Below are 18,518 nucleotides of genomic sequence, written 5' to 3' on the forward strand. Positions count from 1 at the left end.
ATGCAGACCAATTTGATGCAGTGTGCAGCATATGGTCTGAGCACTGACAGGCTGACCCCCCCACCCCTTCAACCTCTGCAGCAATGCTGGCAGCACTCGTACGTCTATTTCCCAAACACAACCTCTGGATATGACGCTGAGCACGTACACTCAACTTCTTTGGTCGACCATGGTGAGGCCTGTTCTGAGTGGAACCTGTCCTGTTAAACCGCTGTATGGTCTTGGCCACCGTGCTGCAGCTCAGTTTCAGGGTCTTGGCAATCTCCTTATAGCCTACGCCATCTTTATGTAGAGCAACAATTCTTTTTTTCAGATCCTCAGAGAGTTCTTTGCCATGAGGTGCCACGTTGAACTTCCAGTGACCAGTATGAGACAGTGAGAGCGATAACACCAAATTTAACCTGCTCCCCATTCTCACCTGAAACCTTGTAACACTAACGAGTCACATGACACCGGGGAGAGAAAATGGCTAATTGGGCCCAATTTGGACATTTTCACTTAGGGGTGTACTCACTTTTGTGGCCAGCGGTTTAGACATTAATGGCTGTGTGTTGAGCTATTTTGAGGGGACAGCAAATTTACACTGTTATACAAGCTGTACACTCACTACTTTACATTGTTTGAAATGAAGCAAAGTTTCATTTCTTCAGTGTTGTCACATGAATAGATATAATAAAATATTCACAAAAATGTGCTAGTACTCCTCGCTGCAGACTGTAGCGCGGTGACGTCAGGTACCTACGTCACGTATGTGTTTACCGCGCATGCGCAAAGTGACGTATGGTATATCTATAAAACGCAGGCGCAGTAGCGCGGTGACGCCACGCACTCACGTTACCTATGTATTTACCGTGAAATCGCAGGTTCAATAATGGTTCATTCACTTCCAGAACATTTACTTACTTTTGTTTTCTTAAAATGTGTGTTTGTGTTGGCTTTTAATTGTAAGGATGCTTTGGTCATAATCACAGAGAGTGTCATTGCAAATGTGTGCGATTTCAAACATTTATGACATGTTTTATGATATGTGTTAGTATTCGACGCGACAGGGATTCTGCTGCTGGTCTTTAAAAGTCTTATTTCGCCTAAAATTAGCCTTTAAAGATGTATTAAAATAGAGCAGAAATACTTATATTAATAAAGTAATGAATTGCATGCATTGCAAAAAAATAAAAAATAAATAAATACATACATACATTTATATATATATGTGTGTGTGTGTGTGTGTGTATGTATGTATGTATGTATGTTTCTCATATTTGTCATCTTTTGCATTAACAAAAATTAATAGATACTGTAACAAATTTATTGTTCATTGTTAGTTCATGTTAATTAATACATTAACTAGTGTTAACAAATGACACCTTATTGTAAAGTGTAACCTCTTAAATTTACCTTCATGTTCATATGACTTTTTAGGGACATTATCAGTGAGACGAAATTCAGAGAAGAGGCCCACTTCATATGTCTAGACAGATCGTTCTTTAACTCCTTAACATGTAGTGAATACTGTAAAAAGTAGTTGAGTGTCTGTCTCTCTTCTCATCTTTCTGTCTGTCTCATCTCAACTATTTAAGTTTATACTAAACTTTTTTTTTTTTCCCTGATAGACTGTATTGCCCTCAACTGTAAAACTTTCAAATTGTTTCAGGCTATGCTTTCTCAAGCCAAGCCAACCTAAATTTTGACTTGACAAACTTTTTTAATTGAGTTGGTTAATGATGATTATAAATTAAATCTCTTAGGTACTTTACAGACAAAGCAAACAACACTCTTTTTCTAACACCATCCTATAATATTTAAAAATACATTTAAAATATTTTCCTTGTATGGCTCTTTTGCCTTTCCTCAAAATGATTTAATATTGTTTGTTATTTTATGTAAATTAGGTGTCGTGAACTGGAGTGCATTTTCTGCACAATACAGACAGGAGTGACCCAGTGCCTACGGTGCAGTGAGATTCTGTATTTAAAGACTGCACACCTAGGTATGTCAGGACTGACAGGAGGGGAGTCCTGTGTGGGTTTTATTCATTCAAAGAATTTGAGGGCTACTGCTCGGTTGATTGTTTTATCAGTGATGGAGGTGAATTTCAGAATGAGCAGATGCAATTTTTTTTTCTTTCTCCTGTGTCATGTTTATAGTCTATAGTCTTAATCTATATTTGTATATACAATTATATTTTCTGTTTTGTTCTTTGAAATAATAATTTAAAAAAAGATCACTGTTATCAGTTTGGGTTTTTTGGAGGCACCATGCATAAAATGGGATGCAGACACTGAAAATATACTGTATGTAGTCAATTGAATTTAAAACTACTTTATTGTCTTAAATATTTCACATGCAGAATTGCCAATGCAAAAGGAAAATGTCCAAAATTATCCAAAATAAATAAATAAACAAGAACCATGACAGAGGACAGATTAAAATAAGAAAGGCAGCAGCTATTTGCACTAAGTGATAGCAGGAGTTTCTGCTATTTAAACTACTTATTGCAAACAGTGGTAATTACCTTTACCTCAGTATTGTAGTACATTATAAAACATTAACGTTATGCAATAATAACGTATTGAGTGTAAATTATAATTTTAATTCAAATTATTAAATGGATATATCACCTTATTGGGACAATAAAGCCCTCCCTCACAACTTTTTGATTATTTCCTTAATTTTTATTGAAAATAAATGCTTTTTTGATGTGATTTGAAATTTGAAAAGGGAGAAAAAACTTTGCTAAAAGGCGGATTCGAACCTGCATCGATCGCTTCAAAATGTGAAAATCATACGTTTTACCATCTGCACCACTAGAGCTGATGAGTGATCTTAACTAGCCTAATAAGAAATATATAAGGCGCCGTTAAAGGGTAATATTACAATACACAGTGAAGTAAAGTGCAACAGAATGTTAATAAATTGTAAATAAAATACTACACAGATATTACAGAATAAACTCTGTAATTCCGTATCATTTTACCTGAGATGAAACATAGTTAAAATCATGGATATGTGCTGTATTACATTTTATTGTTTTATTTTTTTTCCACCTTAGGGTTCTTAATACTTTTACATTTTATTAGAGTATTCTGTTAAGTATGCGCATGCGTTTTTATGACGTGTTACGTCACGCACGACGCAAAAACACCTACCGTCACCACGTAATGCAAATTACACACGCAATGCGCATGCGTGTCATAGACATACCATACGTCACTTTGCGCATGCGCGGTAAACATATACCTGACGTAGATACCTGACGTCACCGCGCTACAGTCTGCAGCGAGGGGTGTCTCCTGCATCCGCCGCATTTGTGAGAAAATCAAGTCACATTTCGTCATAAAAAGGCAAATGAGTCTCACAGTTGTAACACACAATACATATTTGTCCATACATCTGCATTTTCTCTCAGATAGTTTTGTATTTGCAAATCAGTTTGCGTTTGTTTGCAAAACACTGGATTTGTTTGATGAATATTGGCACAAAATTCGCTCCATAAAACTCTTCTATATTAACTTACTACTGACAGGAGCGGCGCCGACGCATGCCGTGATAGGAGTCTGGCACGCTATTTGAGGTGACTCAGGTGAGTCACTTCACTGACGGTTAATTAATTATATTATGATAATTGGTTTAGTAATGGTTTGGTTTTGGTGCAGCAGTTGTTTAACAATCAAGGTCTTTTGCTCAGGTATTCAGAATTTCTTTCGAAATACCTGTAACTCCAAAAGAATTCGCTGTAGTTATGGGAGCTCTTCCTTCTGGTTTGTGCATGCTTCTTAAAAACTAGGTACTCTTCAACAGTTTCTGCATCTTTTCTCAATCCCTGTGACACTCCTGTTGGTCAAATTTGCTTTTCTGCATCAAGAAACAAGAACTATAAAATAAGATCATTATTTCTTGAGAACTTTTTTTGGAATAATTTATTTGATAATCTCAACTGGAAAAAAGTACGGTCACTACAGCAAAAATTCTTTCTCACAAATAAGGTGAAAGAAGTGTCTTTTAAACTGATCCACAGGTTTCATCCTGTCAAGACATTTATACAAAAGTTTAGAGCTGATGTAGAGCTATCATGCTATTTTTGTTTGAATGCTGATGAGTTTACGCAGGAGTTTTGGTATGATATTGGTGCTTTTGTTAAGTTGAAGCTTTTGCCAGAATTTTCTATAAAAATTAGAACTATTATATTTGGGTATTTTTGACTCAGACCCTGCAAAAGAAAATATTTGTTTTATTTTAAATTTAATTCTTTTCTTAAGCAACGTTTATATTCATAAATGCAAATTCTCAAATTGTAAACCTGTCTTTGTGGTCTTTTTAAGAGACATTGAGAATTATATTAATTTGATTTCAGTATTTAATAATAAGAAAGCTATGAAGACTGTCAGGTGTTTAGTGTAGGGAATCTTATGTCAAACAATGGCCCTTTATTGCATTTGTTATTATTATTACTTTTTTATTAAATTTTGTTATTATTTTTTTTTTCCTTTCATTATTTATTTATTTATTTTGTGTATTTTTTTTACTGTTTTATTTTGTTGTTGTCTGTTCAAGTGTTATGTGGATGTTTTGCATTTTGTACAGTTTTGTATGTTCTTGATTTAAACAATAATAAAAAGAAATTTTTTTTTTTAAATCACATAGGTACACCAACTAGTCTTTATTGCTTTTTACATTGATAATCACATTAAAAAAAATTGCGTTAGTATTAATGCATCACCCTTTATACTTAAGCATTGCATGATTAAGTAATCACATAGCCATGTAAATTGACACACAGTGGCCCCAAGAATTATGTACACATTCAAGTCACACTGCATGAACAGCATTTCTTTTGATTATTATCTTGGCAAGTGCAAAAAATTCAGTGTGTAAAAAAAAAAAGAAAAAGAAAAAAAGTTAGGTGCAGTTTACAGTTTTTGTTTATTTGCTGGGAAAACATTAAGTGGTGTGTCTGCATCTCCAGTACAGAAATATGGGAATACTTTCTCTGGAAATCCACCCGTGTAGGTGCACAAACTTCTGTTTCTGAACGGGTCGATGAATCTCAGCTCTCCTTTGTCAAAGTCCAGCTGCAGCCGGATGATACTTGGCCTCTCATCATCATCAATATCTCTGCCAGGTTTATTACCTTTCTTGTATTCACCATCCACGTAACGAAAACACCAAAAACGACACTTCGGATCCATTTTGAAAAGTTTTTTGCGGTTCACCGTTTCTCCCACCACTCCTAGTGTCCAGTGGTCATTGTCTCTTACCTCTACGTCCCAGCAGTGCACACCTGAGCTGAAGCCCTGTGAGGCCAGCACTCCCACATACAGCCTCTTTGGGTTATCAGACACATGCATTTTCATTTCTACATATTCAACAGTGGTGCAGTCCTGTGACACTAGTAGCTTACTGGAGGCTGTGTCTGGATCCAGAGTCACAGGAGCTGAAACACAGATGACTGATGACTACAGAGCCTTTTATCGGTCAGTACCAATGCACTACTTATGAGAATCATCGTAATTATGAGATTCCGGTTTGTAAAAAGCTTTCATGTTATCATAGAACTCATTATTACAACTTAATATGGCGATGGCTTCAGTAGTAAAATGTAGTTGATCAGTTATTTCGTAACATTTCTGTTTAATAATATAATTCACTATTGTTAATGTCTTAATAATGCAAGTATATTCTGTAAATAAGACATACAGTACAATGTGTCTATTGATTACACAGATTAATTTTGGCATCGAATAATTGATAATTGAATAGATAAATTAGAGTCTGAGAACGTTAACAGCTCCAAACAGTATGTCATATGTTATCATCCCGTAATTAAGGTAATTACGGCATGCCCGTAAACTGTATTTCATGGCATTTCAAGGTGTTTTTGGTCCACGTTGGACCTTAGTCAATATGAACTGTATGTAAAAGTGCTGAATGACATTTCCATTTGTACTCCATGGAAAAACACAACAGCATACAATTTGGAACAACATTTAGATAAACAAATTATTGAAGCAATCAGTCTTAGCAGATGCTATTACTTACGCTGTTCCACAAGGTTCTGCATTCTGGCCCACGTGGTGAAGATCACGGTCTGAGTGGGTTGGTGTTGAAATTCCTCTGTTTTAAGGGTTGTGTTCAGTCCTGATGGGCATTTGAGTCTGTGCACATAAACAATTACATATTTGGTGTTCACAGGGTAAAATGGGATTGCAGCTGTAACCAAATGCTAATTGGGAAAAAGACTCACCTTTTTAATGTATCCCTGTAATTCTGAATGAGAAATAAAAAGCAATTAGCGCTCAGTTGAACAAACATCATGAATGCCGATTACCAGACATCGTTGAGTGTTTGATCTGTACCTGGAGAAATGAGATGTTTTCAGCTTCCATGTCCTGCCAGACAGCTGCCATACGCTCAGACAGATCCGATATCTGTACAGACAACTCGTCTATTATGGACTTGAGTTTCTCATCTTGAGGTTCCATTTCTTTACGCAAGGATCTGATCTGTTTCTCCTCCTCGTCTTTAAGAAACTGATGGAGCTTCTCAAATTCCTTCTTGATCTGGTTTTCTTCCTCATTGGTGTCTTCCTGAAATAGTTTAAGCCTTTCTTTTAAAATGCAAATGTTCACTACTGATTGCAACACAAATGGTGCATTCAAGTGACGTTGGAAAGATTGTATTTACAAGTTGAAACCACATAAACACCACCACAATCCACCATCTTGCTCCAACCAAAGTAACTTGAATACACCTGACACAGTAATTACGATTTCCCGACTCCTGAATACAAATTCCCAGGAGGACTTGAACGTGCCATAACCATACATACCTTAATGATTTCAGCCACTTTCACAAAGCTCTCATGAATTTTCTTCAGTTCAGTGTGGGTTGCCTGAAGTCTGTCTATTTTTGTCTTGAGATCCTCCTAGAATCACAGGATAAACTCTTAATAATCAGGATGAAGAGGCCAAAAGTCAGTCAGATCAGATTCCAAACTCCTCATACCTTTAAATTCCCTACAGCCTCCTCGAGAGGAGAACACTTGTGATTTTCATGCTTCTTTGATGTGTAACAGACGACACAGATGGGCTGCTGGTCCTCAAAGCAGAAGAGTTTGAGAGCCTCTTTATGTTCTGGACAAACATCTCCTGAAACAGCTGTGGGTTTTCTCTTCTTGAAGGACTCACAGAGCGCTCTGAACGCCAGGCTCTTGGTGGGCTCGTCTTGTGAGCATTTCTTCCGACAGACCGGACACTGCGGCACGTCCTGAGTTCTCCAGAAACGCTGGAGACATTCCTCACACAAACTGTGGCTACATTTCAGAGTGACCGGATCGGTGAAGATATCACAACAGATGAGGCATGTGAAATCCTCTTCCAGGAAGGACAGAGCGTCTGCCATGACTGTAAACAATCCTCTGTAGAAACACTCGACCGCTTAAAGTTTTGACAGGAACTGTAGTAATAGTTGCTTCGTTTACTTCTAAAACCCAATAAATTTACTTTACTCTTTTATTGTACCGCAAAACCTGCTTTACCATTCCCCTCTAAACCCAAACCCTTTCATTTCGTGTAGTTAACTTTCGTTTCCGTAGACACTTTAGTGAACATCTCCTCCCTCCAGGATATCAGATTACAAAGAATAACAACCATGATCACACAGTGCAGCTGGACCTGCTCAGCATGGAGTCTTACTTAAATTAGAGCATACATTTGACTTGTTTACTTAATTTGGCTGAATGTATACTCTCATAATCTAAGAATGCACATGTAATGATGTCTAGTCACTTGCACTGATTATATGTGTTAAAGTTTAATAGTGCAGTGCACCAATATTTAGTAATTTTTTACTGTTCATGATATGATACAAGTAGGCAAATGTCTTGAGGTTGTGTAAATGATGATAGAGTTTTAATTTCTTTAACGCCAGCAGGGGCTGCTTTTCACATAAAAATCTGCTGACGGTACACTAGCCTTGCCTCACCTCCTTAAAACCCACACTAAACACTTCACTTGTAGATAGTTACAGACCTGTCTCCTCCCATTCATAGTCAAAACACTTAAATGAGTTGTTTTCAAGCAGATATCATCCTTCCTTTCACAGAATAACCAATTGGCCATTAACCAAACAAGTTTCAAAAATGGCTACTCATTCAAAACTGCATTACTGTTGGGTGCTGAAGCCCTGCAAATTACGAAAGCTTATTCCAAATCATCAGTTCTCATTCTGTTGGATCTATCTGCCGCTTTTGATACTGTAGATCATCAGATTCTTCTGTCACCCTCTCATCAATGGACATCACAGGAACTCCACTTCACTGGTTTAAGTCTTTATCTCACAGGTAGGTCTATCAGGGTTGCCTGGAGTGGGAAGGTATTCAAAGGACTTCAACTGGTTAGGGGATTCCTCAGGGATCAGTTCTAGGACCCCTCCTTTTCTTCATATACACTACATCACTGGGACCTACTGACGTACAGGCACATGGTTTCTCCTCTCTTACATGATGACACATGTTTTTCATTTCACGCACAAATCTCAGACTGCCTGTGCAACATCTCGGCATGACTGAGAGAACATCACTGAGCTTCTGGTTTTTCCTGCCACTCATACTGTACAGCACGATTTCACTAGAGTTATCCCTTCTAGTTCCACCAGAAACCTTGGAGAAATCTTTGATGACCAGCTGATCAGCTTGATCATCCAAGTTTGCACTGCATAGCATCAAGGAAGATCAGGCCCTTCCTAACAGTGCACGCTGCACTTTATTTTCGTTTACTGTTCAATGCTGGTGGGATGATCTTCCCAACCCCATTCGGAACGCCAAATCCCTGACAACAAGAGACCACTGAAATAAAAATCTCTATACTTTCACGTTTCCTTAACCTGTCATTATCTAACAAGAAGGAAAACTTGAACAACTGCATTAAAAGATGCTATAATGTTTTCAAAAGATTCCCTAGAGTCACTGGATAAACAAACCCAACACAGTCTCTGCAGGCCTTGGAGAATATGAAGTTGATGATGTTGACATACACCCTTGTCTACTTTTTATTCTTTTTATTTATTATAATAATAAAAAAAAACTTGCTATGTGTACTGCGTTAGACTAACTGGGACTTGTCACAACACATATATTGTTGCTCTTTTGTTGTTTTGATAGCTTCTATTGCCATCATTTGTAAGTTGCTTTAGATAAAAGCATCTGCTAAATGATTAAATGTAAATACAAGTTTATTGCATAAAATTAGATGTGATTATGGGACTACACATTACTTGATAAAAATCTTGCCTTAAAAGAAGAGTCAAGCAAATTAGGTAAACAAGTTAGTTACAAACTAACTAGTCTTCGCTAATCCTCTGTTAAATGTATGCCCCACTTTGACTTTATGCTGAGCAGGTGCAGCCGTCCCATGTGATCATGTCCTGGTTTTTATTGGTTATAATGTGATATCCTGGAGAGAGGAATTGTTAGCTGAAGCTTTTACTGAAACTAAAGTTACCAGACTGAACAGAAATGTTTGTGTGTGGGGAAAGATAAAGCAGGTTTCACAGTATCTCCAACAGGAGAGCAAAGTACAATTTATTGGCTTTTAGACTGGAGATTTTCTCAAGCCACTAAATCTTTTTCCGGCAAACAAACAAAATTAATAACATGATGTTTTTTTCCCTGCATAATAAAGTAAGTGACTGTTGATATTGACGGCCCTGCCGAAAAAACCCCACCATAGATGGACATCAGTATTTTGTGTTTTGTACCATCTTTCTTTAAACAAAGACGGTTTGGTTTGATAAATTATCAGATACTATGGCCGTATACATTTATGAGTCTGGCTTAGTAGTGGAATACTTTTTGGGTTCACTGTATTTCAAGCTATGTGATTACAATGTTTGAATTCTAAGATTTGATTGTAATTATTAATGTAAATATATTACAAAGAAAAAAGCAATAAAGACTTATTTGGTCTAGCAGTGTGATATGATTTAATTTTAAATTTTGATTTCACCCCTGTCACCAGTTGATCGGTTCAGGGTAATAGAGTGCAACAGTCAGGTTGCGTAAGTAAAAATCCCAAAAATGAATAGAGCAATGCACCAATATTTAGTAATGCATTAGTGACCATGGTTCAGCTAGACAAAAGCCCTGTGGATGAGCAAATGATGGCTGAATTTTCATTTCTGAACTCTCTTTTCAAATCAGCTGGGGCCGCGGTGACCACAGGGTAAAGATCAGAGTTGTATAAAATTATCACTAGATGGCAGTATGCATCCATGTAATTTAACCTTGGGACATCAGAAGGTATTTCACACAAGAAGATTAAAAACCCACAAGTGGTTCCCAAACAACCGCACTTTTTGATGGTGTGCAAAAAGACATTCATGTGTGTGTTTCTTTTTATTTCATTAGCTTGTTTTTCTCCTGCATATGGTGTCTGAGAGTCCTACAGCTAAAGAAGATCAGTTCATTGCATGGCACTTATTAATCACAGTGGGGTCCTGCAGTTGCTCATATGCATAAAAGGTTAGTTCACTCAAAAAAAGAAAACTTACTCTCCTTCATTAATTGCGTCTGAATGCTGGGTCACAGAAGAGCGTTTACATCCTGAGAAACTGCAGAAAAAGGGAAGCTCAAGCACATTTGTTCCTGTTTAGTGTGTTTCCTATTGATATGATTGATGTGTGTGTTGATATTCATCATATGTTGTGTGTCTGTCAGCCAAGAGTATACTAATATATATATATATATATATATATATATATATATTTATTTATTTATTAAAAAAGCAAAACATTTTTGTTTTCATTTTAAACCAATAACCTGTTTATGATGACACTGTTGGTAAAAATACAGTAATTCAAATTCATAAATATAAAAAAACAAATGCATTACTTTGGATCCTGATCATGTGACACATGGGCTTGAAACTAAACTTACTTTTCTATTAAAAATACAAAATTTACTCAATTTTCATGTCTATATAATCTTCATTCTAATCTGTTAAGCACGGTAATACTAGTGGAGTGTATTAATCATTTAATAAGATAAATTAAATGTCACAAAACACAAAATTTTAGGAAAACATTTTATTTTGCGCAGTACAGTTGCGCATGCGTACTACTGACAGGAGCGGCGAGTGACGTAACAGGAGTCTGGCGCGCTTTCTGAGGTGAGTCACTTCTACCTGACGGTTAAATAATTATATCATGGTGTTTCGGAAAATATACAATAAGATGGAGATATAAAATGTGGATTTAGAAATGTCTATAGGAAGTTTTCTGGAGTAATCTGTTCATCCCGCGCAATCTTAATTGTTTACGGTGTTGCTAGCATAGTTAGCCAAACTTCAGTTACTAAAGATTACTTTATTTACAGACCACTAACGTTTTTTGGCCATATATTTGTGATATTTACATGTAATAAAGTTACAAACAATGACCGTATTTAGGTAAGGTTATGTAATGCTCTGATTGTCCCAGACATACCCATAAGAGGTAACGTTAACTTAACCATATATATGGTTACCTCTTCAGGCAAACGATTTCAGTTCATGAATGAACATTTAACTTACCTTCAGGTCAAACTTACTAGTTGGATTGATTAATACTCTACATATGAATTGTCGCAAGTAAAGCTTGCTTAACATATGTGACCCTAGACCACAAAACCAGTCAATTTTTCAAAATTGAGATTTATACATGATCCGAAAGCTGAATATAAGCTTTCCATTGATGTATGGTTTGTTATGATTGGACAATATTTGGCGGAGATGCAACTATTTGAAAATCTGGAATCTGAGGGTGCAAAAAAATCTAAATATTGAGAAAATCACCTTTAAAAGTTGTCCAAATGAAGTTCTTAACAATGCATATTACTAATCAAAAATGAAGTTTTGATATATTTACGGTAAGAAATTTACAAAATATCTTCATGGAACATGATCTTTACTTAATATCCTAATGATTTTTGGCATAAAAGAAAAATTTATTATTTTGACCCATACCATGTATTTTTGGCTATTGCTACAAATATACCCCAGCGACTTAAGACTGGTTTTGTGGTCCAGGGTCACATATGCTTTAAAGATTCCTTACAGTCATTGGATAAATAAGCCGCACAAAGTATCTGCAAGCCTTGGAGAATGAGAAGATGATTATATTGATATACAGTCTCAGGTAGGCATATTTCTGATTCTGACAGCTCATTTAATTGTCTTCATGACCTGAGAGTTTCAACAGAGCAGGTGTTGCAGGTGTGTGTCATCCTCCACAGTCCAATCAGGAGGAATTCCACCGGAGCATCAACACCACCCAATGAGGTTGAGCACATTACCCTGGACCAATCAGCTGGCAGAGGTGACGTCACCACACTGTATTTCACTTTAGTAATATCACACAGGTACACCAAATAGTCTTTATTGCTTTTTACATTGATTATCACATTAAAATTTGCCATATTTTTAATGCTTCACCCTATACACTTAAACATTACATGATAAAATAATAACAATAGGTTTATATACAGTGTACCCTAAAAGTATTTGAACACTCACTGCATGAAGGTCATTGCATTTGATTATTATCTTGGCACATGTACAAAACACAACGTGTATATATAAAAAAAAAAAAGTCTTATTAGTTGTGGTTTACTTGGATTTGATCCAAGATGGCAGCCTCCATAGTGTCGTCCACAGTTGTTTTTATGTTTTTGTTAGTTTGTCCTGTCTTTAGTTATATCCCTGCAATCAGTTTCACCAGAGACAAATTGCTGGACATTCGGCAGTACACACCACCCGATATTTCACCGGTTTTCGATTATTCGGATGTTTTGCTGAACGTTGTAGTTGGCAGAGCAGCGGTGCTGTTTGAAGCCAGTGGCCTGGTCGAAGGTTTAATGCATGTTCGGTCTTTTACTTGTGCTTCTGAATTTATCTGGATTTATTCTGGATTTAGTTTAAATTTTAGTCTAGCGCCATGTTCAATCTGACACCGATTTCAAGTGATCATTGTCTGCCGCCAACTGCTTGCTTATGACAAAAAGTGTAGTTTACTTAGTCTTTTCCCGTACAACTTGCTAGCACCAGTGATAGACAGAAATCTAAGATCTCAGATGACATGCCTACGTTCATTCATGAGCCTTCAGTTTGACCTATCCCTGCCGTAGATTTGCGGTAACAAAAGCCTCCTCACAGTCTAATAGTCAGAATAATTTCAGGACAGTTCAGAATAAATCAAATATAAGAATTTATTATTAATCAGGTAAAGTTGTATCATGCCAATTACATAATGAAACAATTAGAAGCCAATTTAGAAAGGATAAGCGGGAGAATGGGGTCGTAAATGAGCATGGAGAGAGGTGTTGTTTGCTTTCTTTGGAGATCCCTTTCCCAGATTAGTTTTATGGTTTTATTGCATGGCATCTGTTCCTGAGTTTTGACTTTATGAGGAGTTAATTTCATAAGGAAATAATTTCACTCCCTACACTGGGCGCCACCATCTCTCAGGACCTGAAGTGGGACATTCACATAGACTCCATTGTTAAAAAGGCCCAGCAGAGGTTGTACTTCCTTCGGCAGCTGAGGAAGTTCAACCTGCCACAGGAGCTGCTGAAACAGTTCTACTCCGCCATCATTGAATCCGTCCTCTGCAATAACTGTCTGGTTCAGCTCAGCTACCAAATCTGACCTCAGAAGACTACAGAAGGGGGTCCGGACTGCTGAGCGAATCATTGGTACATCCCTCCCCGCTCTCCAAGAACTGCACTCATCCAGAGTGAGCAAAAGGGCTGGCAAAATCACTCTGGACCCTCACATCCAGCACACTCCCTCTTTGAACTGCTGCCGTCTGGTCGACGCTACAGAGCTCTGAGCACCAGAACGACCAGCACAGGAGCAGTTTCTTCCCTCAGGCAATCCATCAATAAATCGCACTATTCGCACATAGTTGGACGCTTGAACATTTTGAGTTTACTCGCTTCATTCGCGCGTGAAATTCACTTCACAACAGACACGAATTCGCGTCAAGGAGGGGCTTCTGCCAGGAGGCTCCAGTCTCATTACACTACACTGGTCCAATCACAAACAACTATTTTTTACTATACTATTGTGAGTGTATTTGCAATAGGATATAATTATAATGAATGTACAAATGTTTGCCGTAAGTAGCCTATTCTAGTCTTAACATAGAAATAATATTTTTATGTAACAAATAGGCTATAAATTATGATTTACTATGTTGTGCACAAAGTAACACACCAAGCAAGATCCTTTTTATTCCTGTTTCTAAAAAAGTATGAAGATGTATTGTACAGCTCCGGGTATCCACATACAGAGACGATGATTTTGTCCTCCATTGTTGTTTCGGATTTCTGCCTCCTTCGCTACGTCGTAATCACGTCACTATTAGAGCAAGCTCCTTATTGGTTAACGTGGCACGAATTTTCGCCAAAGTTCAGATTTTTCAACTCGCGAGATTTGCGCGAATCACGCTCGTCAAACGCCCGAAACGCTCAATTCGCGCTGCAGGATGTCTATTCGCGTATTTGCATTGACTTAACATGTAAATCACTTGCGCTTAACGCTTCATTTGTGTCTGGTGTGAACGCACCATGAGTGGTTTTGAGATATTGAGCTTCAAAGTTTTTGCATTCCATATAGCAAAAATGATATACAAGTGTTAACTAAATGTATTCTAAATGTACAATATCAAAATCCTCTCAAATTTTTAAATGGGGATTTTTGGAAAATGGAGCCAGCAGCCACCTTCTAATTCTAAAAAGTCATTTTCCGCTTGGAATTATAAGGTTTTATCTTGCAAAACATTAATTGAAGCAACAATTTTCAAGAAATACAAATAGTTTTTTTTATAATTTGTTTTAAAACATAAAATTAGTGTTGTAACAATATGTCAATATGTATGAGGAAGGTAAATTTAATGCTTTCTTAATCACATTTATTCCATATTTTAGAACAAATATTTTTTTCTTGGTTAAGTTAGGCACAAAGGGCAATACTAAATATTTTGTTCAGTGCTAATGTTAATTTTAGCTAGGATTATTGGGTAATTAAACACACATTATTGAGGGAACAGTTAAGGCTGTTACTCTAATCCATCTGACCAGGACTTTATTCCACAAAAAGTGGGAAAATGGCTTTCTCTTTAGATCAGTATGGCCGAGATAACATGCTGACGTTTATTGTTGTAATTAAGACCTTACAACTTAGAAGGGTTCGATTTGAGCAGATGATTTTACCATCACTGCCATCGTCAGAGCTCATTTCCCCAGTGATTCAACATCTGGCTCGTATTCATGATCTCAATATATTCTCAAAACTATCGTTTTCAGCATCTTCAAAAACAACATTTTGATCGCTTTTCACCGCATCCACCATCAAACGACAGTGACACCTATATTTCATTATGTACAGTAATTGCTCTGCAGTAAAGCCATTCAAGCCAGTTCAATTTTTGCAGATGATTATTTGTTTTATGCATGCCCTAATTATGAGTGAAAAATCACATCATCATTATGTTTTAAACTGTGCCGCTTTGTGGAATAAAGGTGAATTGCACTTATTGATACACGTAATTATTGCTGTTTAATGTTTAATCTTTCCTGCTGTTACGGAGCAATCCGGTGACATGACAAAGAACGTTGATCCTGATTGGTCCTCTTGCGTGCATTCGAAATGCTGATTGGCTGATTCACAGATAGAACCTTATAGAACCAAGTTAGAGTTCGACTTCGTAGATCACACAATGTAAATAAGTTGTCACAGAATAAGAATATGTGAATAACTCAATTTTGACAAAAATTGTGGAACACACCATTTATACACTTATTTATTTAACACACATACTTAGTCTACATTTCAATTTGCACATAATATACCTGTACATACAATCGTCAATTTGTATATTTTCATTCCTTATTTACTTATTCTTTTTTTTAAATTCTTCTTTTTATTATCTGTGTTTTTTGTTCTGTCGCTGTCATTTTTTTGCACTGTGGAAGCTTCTGTCACGAAAACAAATTCCTCGTATGTGTAAACATACCTGGCAATAAAGCTCATTCTGATTCTGGTTTTTGATTATCTGATGTGAAAATTTTAAGTGGTGTGCTCACATCTCCAGTGCAAAAATATGGGAACACCCTCTCTGGAAATCCATTCGTGTAGGTGCACAAACTTTTGTTTCTGAGGGGATCGATGAATCTTAGCTCTCCTTCATCAAAGTCCAGCTGAAGTCTGATGATTTTTGGCCTCTCATTGTATATAATATCGCTGACAGGATTATTTCCTTGCTTGTATGTAGAATTCATGTAATGAAAACACCAAAAATGTTTCTTCGGATACAATTTGTAATGTTTTTTGCGGTTCACCGTTTCCCCCACCACTCCCAGAGTCCAGTTGCTGTTGTCTCTTACCTCTACGTCCCAGCAGTGCACACCTGAGCTGAAGCCCTGTGAGGCCAGCACTCCCACATACATTCTCTCTGGGTTATCAGACACGTACATTTTCTTTTCTACATACTGAACACTGGTGCAATGCTCTGACACCTGCAGTGTACTGGATGCTGTGTCTGGGTCCAGAGTCACAGCAGCTGAAACACAGATGACCGTAAACTACAGAGCCTTTCAGAAGTCAACCTTACTTGGGGTAAAAGTCACATTTATTTTCAGTAATCGCTGGGATCAGTTCATATACATGATGCCGAATGGAAAATTACAGAATCACATATCATTTGTTAATAATATCAAATGACATACACCGCTATATATAAACACCTTATAAAGGTTTTCAACTTTTAACACGTCATAAAAATAGCCAAAACACCAACCAACCAACCAATCATCAGTCAGTATCAGTGTACTACTACCAATGAAAAACATTTGTGTAAATGAATTACGTACACAATCTAAGCAGGCGTTGTTACTTACGCTGTTGCACAAGGTTCTGCATTCTGGCCCAGGTGGTGAAGATCACTGTTTGAATGGGACAGTGCTGATATTCCTGTAGCTCAGGGGTCACGTTTGGTGCTGATGGGTGCTGGAGTCTGTAGATAAACAAACAGTAAGATATTTGGTGTTCACTGGGTAAAATGGGGTTGCAGCTGTAACCAAATGCTAATTGGGAGGGACTCACCTTTTTAATGTATCCCTGTAATTCTGAATGAGAAATAAAAAGCAATTAGTTCTCAGTCATGTGGTTATGCAAACATCGTGAACATTGATTATCAGAAATGCTAGCACCAGATTACAGCTCGCCTCTGTGATTGATTTATGTCCATGGCGTTGTGTGTATCATTGAGTATTTGATCTAATCTGTACCTGGAGAAATGTGATGTTTTCAGCTTCCATGTCCTGCCAGACGGCTGCCATATTCTCAGACAGATCCGATATCTGTGCGGACAACTCCTCAATTCTGGCCTTGAGTTTCTCATCTTGAAGTTTCGTTTCTTTATGCAAGGATCTGATGCGTTTCTCCTCCTCATCTCTAAGAAATTCATGGAGCTTCTCAAATTCCTCCTTGATCTGGTTTTCATCCATACTGGTGCATTCCTGAAATGGTTCAAGCCTTTCTGTTAACAGTGTAAAAGTTCACTATTGATTACAATACTAATAGTGCATTCAAGTCATGTTCCTAATTCGTAAAAATATAAACTTCCCAGGAGGACTAGAAGAACATGCCATAAACTCTTACCTTAATGAGCTCAACCTGTTTGACGCAGCTCTCACGGGCTTTCTTGAAGTCAGCGAATGTCGCCTGCAGTCTATCCATTTGAGTCTTGAGCTCCTCCTAGAATCACATGATAAACTCTTAATAATGAGCCTAAAGAAGCTAGAAGTTAGTCAGATCAGATTCCAATCTCCTCGTACCTTTAAATTCCCAGCAGCCTCGTCCACAGGAGTACACTTGTGATTTTCATGCTTCTTTGATGTGTAACAGACGACACAGATGGGCTGCTGATCCACAAAGCAGAAGAGTTTGAACTTTTCTTCATGTTCTGGACAAACATCTCCTGAAACAGCTGTGGGTTTTCTCTTCTTGAAGGACTCACAGAGCGCTCTGAACGGCAGGCTCTTGGTGGGCTCGTCGTGAGAGCATTCCTTGCGACAGACCGGACACTGCGGCACGTCCTGAGTCGTCCAGAAACGCTGGAGACATTCCTCACACAAACTGTGGCTACATTTCAGAGTAACCGGATCAGTGAAGGTATCACAACAGATGAGACATGTCAAATCCTCTTCCAGAAAGGCCAAATCATCCGCCATGGCTGAATCTCTGCCAATAGAAGATTCAGCTGCTTTACTTATAAAACTTACTTACTGGAGATACGGTGAAACCTGCTTTACCTCTCCCCACCACACCCAACCCTTTCATTCCTTTTAGTTAACTCTCATTTACGTAGAAGATTTATTAACTCCTCTCTCCAGGATATCATATTACAAAGAACAATGAGGAAATGATCACATAGCGTGGCTGCACCTGTTCAGCATGAAGCCTTACTTAAATTGGGGCCAACAT

General features: G+C 37.5%; 3 protein-coding genes across 3 annotated transcripts in view; 1 reads left to right on the plus strand and 2 right to left on the minus strand.

Annotated features, from left to right (window-relative positions):
• Window positions 1-4,901: 4,901 nt before the first annotated feature.
• trim35-14 (tripartite motif containing 35-14) lies at window positions 4,902-7,577 on the minus strand. The gene is made up of 6 exons (XM_058773454.1): window positions 7,003-7,577; window positions 6,827-6,922; window positions 6,354-6,584; window positions 6,242-6,264; window positions 6,037-6,152; window positions 4,902-5,431 (listed from the first exon to the last, which is right to left on the minus strand). Exons 1-6 carry the CDS (start codon window positions 7,396-7,398, stop codon window positions 4,908-4,910), a joined length of 1,386 nt encoding a protein of 461 aa, XP_058629437.1. The 5' UTR covers window positions 7,399-7,577; the 3' UTR covers window positions 4,902-4,907.
• Window positions 7,578-12,214: 4,637 nt separating this feature from the next.
• Window positions 12,215-18,518, plus strand: part of ptn (pleiotrophin) — a 63,832-nt gene continuing 57,528 nt past the window's right edge. Inside the window, exon 1 of the mRNA XM_058772733.1 lies at window positions 12,215-12,348. The gene's annotated coding sequence lies outside the window, so the exon portion shown is untranslated. The remainder of the gene's footprint in view (window positions 12,349-18,518) is intronic.
• On the minus strand, window positions 12,348-18,303 carry LOC131538696 (zinc-binding protein A33-like). The gene is made up of 6 exons (XM_058772728.1): window positions 17,870-18,303; window positions 17,694-17,789; window positions 17,321-17,551; window positions 17,136-17,158; window positions 16,931-17,046; window positions 12,348-16,593 (listed from the first exon to the last, which is right to left on the minus strand). The coding sequence occupies exons 1-6, from the start codon at window positions 18,263-18,265 to the stop codon at window positions 16,061-16,063; spliced, it is 1,395 nt and encodes a 464-aa protein (XP_058628711.1). The 5' UTR covers window positions 18,266-18,303; the 3' UTR covers window positions 12,348-16,060.

The sequence above is a fragment of the Onychostoma macrolepis genome, chromosome 04 (assembly GCF_012432095.1).
Source record: "Onychostoma macrolepis isolate SWU-2019 chromosome 04, ASM1243209v1, whole genome shotgun sequence".
NCBI classification, from domain to species: Eukaryota; Metazoa; Chordata; class Actinopteri; order Cypriniformes; family Cyprinidae; genus Onychostoma; species Onychostoma macrolepis.